At 43.9% G+C, this 6,000-nt stretch overlaps 1 protein-coding gene across 1 annotated transcript in view; it reads right to left on the bottom strand.

Annotated features, from left to right (window-relative positions):
* Positions 1 to 235: 235 nt before the first annotated feature.
* lin28b (lin-28 homolog B (C. elegans)) overlaps positions 236 to 6,000 on the bottom strand; it is a gene marked incomplete at its 5' end in the record, with an annotated part of 41,108 nt that continues 35,343 nt past the window's right edge. Inside the window, one exon of the mRNA XM_079572479.1 lies at positions 236 to 717. Within this exon, the coding sequence (XP_079428605.1) occupies positions 396 to 717 (322 nt within the window). The 3' untranslated portion in view covers positions 236 to 395. The remainder of the gene's footprint in view (positions 718 to 6,000) is intronic.

The following is a 6,000-nucleotide window of genomic DNA, read 5'->3' as shown; positions in this document are numbered from 1 at the left end:
AAGTGCAATAACCAGCTCAAATAAAAAAAACGTTAAATATTTGTTTTGTTAATTGTTGTTTTATAGTTTTGCTGGTCTGCCTTACGATCACTGCTTGAAATACCATATTTCCATATTGTTACAACTGGGTCTAATTGTAAAATGTTATAAGTTATAATGTTATATTTATAAGTAGTAATTACTCTCTTTATTAACAGGATGGAATCTGTTCCTGAGGGTACATTGAAGCCCGGTGAGTAAAGCCGTACCCTGCCCTCCATCTGACATTTTGACATCGGTGAGCCCTGGAACATGAACGCGACCTATGTGACCCCGTCCCGTTGAGTTGACGAGGTAGATGCGGGCTTGCTTCTCGATTTTCGACGGGCGCCGTGCCGCTCGCTCACTTTCTTGCTTCAGGACTTCCTCCAGCGCTGGGACCTGGGCGCCCGCTGAGAGTGTGCCTCCTCTGGCGACGAAGAGGAGCCGTCTAGGGGGGACGAGCCGGAGCCTCTCCCCTCGGCCTCCTCCTCCGCGGGGGCGCACAGGTACGATCCCGAGGTAGACGGGTGTGGTGGTGGTTGTAGTTCCTGAGAGGAGCCAGGGGTGGGCACCAGAGCCTTGTGCGGACACTGGGCCACCATGTGCGTGATGCTCTGGCAGTAGTGGCATTTCTTTGGCTGGGGGGGCAGGCCACACTCCTTGGCGTGGTGGTCCAGGCCTCCACAGTTATAACAGCTGCAAAACAACAAGACAAGGAGACGATCATGGTTAGTGGTTCAGTAAACCCTCCTCAGAATGTTTAGATTCAGAGTTTGAAACCTTCATAAGTCAAACAAACCAATAAAAACACCTAAATACAGAGTCCCATCAACGCAAAACCAAACAAACTCCGCTAAGTCAGTGCGCCGTTGCAATTTTTCTAAAAGTCTGCAACTTTCCCACAACTAAATGTATTCAAATAATCTGCAATTTCCTTTGCAACTATTCCTTAACTCCACAACCTACGCACTTAAGTGCATCTCTGATCAGTTAAATCCATTTCACTTGTTATATTTGCACGTAGGAAGTGTCCAGCGTCTCCGTGGGTTTATGTCATTCAGACTGAAGCTCCGCCCCCTCTCACTTGCCTGGGTCTGACTTCACAGCGTGCGCCGCATATTTCGCGATAGGCTTTTATCTGACTAAATGCACAGCGTGTCGAGATCACTTCTTTCCCTCGTGATGTGGTGGTGTTTGTGTGAGGGGCTGGGGCTTTCTTTGCTGCACGATCTTTAGGAGTCACAGTTCTGTTGAACCAGAACCAAAGCTCAATGTTAATGAGCTAAATAAACAGACATTCGTCTTTAGGTCTGTTCTCCTCTGAGTTTTATCAGAGTTGTACAGACTCTGAGTCTGCACTCACAGTTTCACAGCCTCTGTCCACAGCAGAGGACGCTCAGGGCCCTGTCTTTTAGATTACTTAAAATTACACCTATTTTACATTTTGTTCTTATTGCCAAGAGGCAATAAGAACACGGAGAAAAAGAAGCGCGTTTGGCTACGAGGACTTTATTCAACCTTCCTAAAGAAGAGGCCACTCTTCCCGTCTCTGTCGAGTGCAGACGCGTTTTCTAACTTTCGTGCTTTTTTCCTGCTTCTGCAAGTGTCTTTGTTTGACTTTTGTTTCTCTTGGACCACCTGCCCGCTGTCCTCCTGAACCACTAAACTATGGAATTGATTAACATGAATCTCAGCGCAATTGATAAGGTTTTTTCACAAAGTGAGACTACGGAGGAGGTCGTCTGCCCTGACTGGACTTTCAGAGCTACGGTGGACGTGTGCAGTAAGTGGTCGTTTGCCTAGCGGGCCTGTCGGTCGGAGACATCAAAGATATTTACTTATTTGGACTCTTGATAACTGGGTACGGACTTGGCTTTGCCCTGGTTTATCGGAAAGTCGGACAGTTGACAACTTGCAATCGGACCCCACTGCTGTCGCTTGAAATGAACGAGCACTTTGGAGCAGGGAGTGACGGAGTGATGGAACTATACAGGAAAGTAATGCACAATGATGGACTGTTACGTACGACCTGGCAGCTCGCTGTGGAGATGGACAATAAGAGGGCAACATCTTGGCAGGAAAAGGGATGAACTGTGAAGGAACTACCTGCTCTGGAGAACTGAACTTATGCTGAGACCAAGAAAAAATAAAAAAGAAAAATTATAATAAATTGATGAACTAATACTGGAATAATTCTTTTCCTCCTGAGAGGAGATTGAAGCAGCTGGACCTCTTATCTCTCCCACACCGTCAGCATTCCCCACTCAAGGTCAAGTCACGGAGCTAAACCAGATACTGACTGACGCTTCTGCGACTATGTTTACAAACATTCACTCACAACATTCATTTCAAGGACTATGCAAATAACTGCACACACATCCCCTCCCTAACCACGCCCCAAATCCCTCTGCGTCTGTGTTCACCAACTTTTTTCAACTCCCCCACCCCCGCCCTCCAGTCGACAGGTGGGCGCCCCTCCCCTACCCAACGAAAAATTCCAGCGCCTGCCCAGGTGTACTGTGTGTTTCCCATGTCTTGATGTCCTTTGCCTAAACTTAACCTGATTGTAATTTTGCATATTTTCTTTTGTGAGGTGCATTGAGTTGCCTTGTGTACAAAGTGCGCCGCATAAATAAAGTTGCCTTGCCTTGCCTTGCCACTCGTCAGAAGTTGTTTTTTTCTCTCCGGGATTCGGCGACTATCACCAAAATAGTGTTTTTCTATGACTGTCTCTGATGGATGTTTGGTGAACCTTCACCAGAATCAAAGTGGATTAATTTTTATAACCAACGCGAGTCCCAAAATGTGGAGAGGCCAGGACAGAGCGCTGGTGGGTCAAAACGTGTGTTAGCTTGTGTGTTAGCGTGTGTGTTAGCGTGTGTGTTAGCGTGTGTGTTTTCTTGTGTGTTAGCGTGTGTGTTTTCTTGTGTGTTAGCTTGTGTGTTAGCGTGTGTGTTAGCTTGTGTGTTAACTTGTGTGTTAGCCATTTATGAAGCTGTGTTGCAGATGTCAACTCCTTTTAACTGTATTGTGAAGTAACTTCACTTATTGCTGTGATATTTATATTTATTTTACTGCTAATAATGCATGGGCAGATCCGCTCAGAAAGGTAACGGAATCAAAGCGTCTTGTCTTCCGCGTTTGGAAAATACCCCCAGAAAATACTTATATTTCTCACAAAAAATAGTGCTCCATAGCGGAAGAGGTACAACATATCATATAAATGCCTATACTTTACTTTGGGATGGCTAAAATAGCAGGATACAGATCCTTTAATATAACATAAAAACACACAAAAAAAGGTCAAAAGTAAGAAAAAACATGCTTGTTCCGTTAGCAACAAGTCTGTCTAAATCTACTCCAAATCAGCACAAATCCCTCTATTTCAAGCACTTTTAAGTTACTTTTATCATCATCTGAAATGAATGACATATTTTTTTGTATGTATTGTTAAATTAATATAATACAGCCCGAGTAAAAACCGCCATCTTCAAGACTCAACAACAGTGAACGTAAACCAGGCACAACATGAGTTCCCTCTCGGTCTTTGTCAGTAGAAACCATCTAAGACACGACAGAAGAAAGACAAGAAAGGCAATTGTGCAAAGATGTTTGTGCTGGAAACAGATGCTTAGTGGTCGGTCCTCTCGCTCCATAGGCCTCTGTGAGGCCACTGGTTAAGGTGACTCTAGGCACATTACTCTGGCACTAAACAGCACCAATCATGGAGCAAAACACTACAGGTAATAAGATATTGATCTCACAATGGAGAAATTCAGTTGCTGCATTCAGCTCTCAAGAAAAAACACAGGTATATACAATAAACAAAAAATAAAATAATCAGATTATAAAAAATGTCAGCATTGGCAGTGCAGGTTTACAATCATAGTGCAAGTGGTTGATAAGTCACGCAGATACAGAGATTATTGCACGTAGTATTGCAAAGAGGTTATTGCACATGTTACTTTACAGTGTTGGGGATGAAGGACCTGCTCCTTTTTGCACTGAGGGTGTCTCAGTCTTCCACTGAAAGAGCTGCTCAGCTCCTCTACAGTCCCGTGCAGTGGGTGGGAGGTGTTGTCCACGATGGTGAGCTTGGCTAATACTAGAAACAGTGAGCGGGCGGTGCCCTGAGAAGAAGATTTTTAACAATGTGCAATTTGCCGCTTTTACATCGAACATAGCTTCATTCAATGGTTTAGAGTGATACATGTACAATAATTATAGGCATACATATAGGACAAATAATTTTATAGTGCCAACATGTGACGCACAGAGAGTGTCCCTCCGTGTCTGTGGTGGCCTGCGCTCTGTTCTTCGCTGTGGTCTGTTTGGGGCATCTCCTGGATTGACAAACTGACAAATACCAAGGTGATCGGCTGTCAGCTGGAGACATTTGTGACAGTGAGATACAGTGGACAATCCTGCTCACCCACTCCACCGGACTGTAGAGCTCTTTCTCTGTATATCTTCCTATACTAATATGTCATACTAGTAAATGTGTATATAAGTATAAACATAAGTAATGAATATATCTCCGTTGTCTGTTTCTAAAGCCCTATTCGCACTGGATAAGCATTATGTAGGGACCCCATATCTAAATAAAATACCCCTATGTCTGCTTTTTATGTAGCACATTCGCACAGGACACCGAAGCCTGAGATTTTGATGAAATCTCCTGGATATGATGCCAATGTAGGGTTGGGTGATATGGACCAAAAGTCATATCTCGATATATTTGGATTGAATATCGACATACGATAGATATCCCAATATTTTTTCCGCAAAGTGAGAGCTGTAAAATGAAATGTTAAATCAAAGTCGACTCAATAAACATGTTCTTTTTTAGTAGTAGTGGTGTCTTGAGGTAGACGTTCACTACTATTTGAGGTGGTCACCCTACATGAACCAATGTGAGGGTGTTCAAACTGCCACAGGAAACAAAAGACGCCTAATCATGAATCGCTCATTTCTGTCCAAATCACAGGGACACTTATTCACATTGGATTACGATACAGGACCTTGGAGTTCAGCAAAATCTGGTCTTTACACATTACCGACATGGCCGACATGGCACGGGATTACCATCACAGACGATCCCTATTATTACACATCACATGTGGCCCCAAGGTAAAACTAATCCCATCAGAATAGGGCTTAACTTTAGATTACTATTTGAGCTACTGTGACAACATTGTGGATCAACAAAGTCTGTCTCAGTCCTGTTATCTATGCTATATCTACTTTACTGAATTTTATTACCCACTAAAGCTGTCCTGTTTTCAGCTCACCAATTGCCTTAACCCTGATCGGCCACTAGATGTCAGTGCGACATCGGCCGTGATGACGTGTGTGGAACGCAGGGACTGGCCAAAGCCCTTCAGTTATTATTTCATTTGACTAGCAGGGGAGAAGGGGCGAGGAGAGGGCGGGAGGAACGCCGCCGGTGGCACAGGCAGCCGGGGTGATATTTCAGGCCTTCATTTTGGCACGAGAAATACATGATGAAACACCGGAGCGTAGGAAATACAAAGGGTCTTGGATGAGTTATGAGCGGGTAACGCGGCGGTGACAGGCAGTTCCTTGACCGGCTGTAAAGCTTTTCTGAGAACTAATCACTTTTTTATCTCTCCTCGTTTCCGAACGCAGCTCCTCACGACTTTACAGCACGCCGATGTCGAGAATAGACATGTAGTTCAACTTTTACAAACAGTGCAAGAGTTTGGATCGTGAATGCACAATTATAAAACAGGGCTGATGTAATACTTTTCTTCCTTTCCGAAACATCAGTTAATCACAGTCAAATCTGGTGCGATCGCGTGAAACTGTTTAGAAAGAACTTTAAGTCCTGTAAAACAGCTAAAATAATGCACTCTTACTTAGCAGAGAAATTGAATTGTGTTCTCATTTTGATATTCTCTTGACACAGAAAAGTGGATTTCTGCAGTGAGTAATAAAATAATGGATGTGGATGAGGAC

The sequence above is a fragment of the Gobius niger genome (assembly GCF_951799975.1).
Source record: "Gobius niger genome assembly, chromosome: 15".
In the NCBI taxonomy this organism is placed as follows: domain Eukaryota; kingdom Metazoa; phylum Chordata; class Actinopteri; order Gobiiformes; family Gobiidae; genus Gobius; species Gobius niger.
This window is presented reverse-complemented; position numbering and strand designations above follow the sequence as displayed.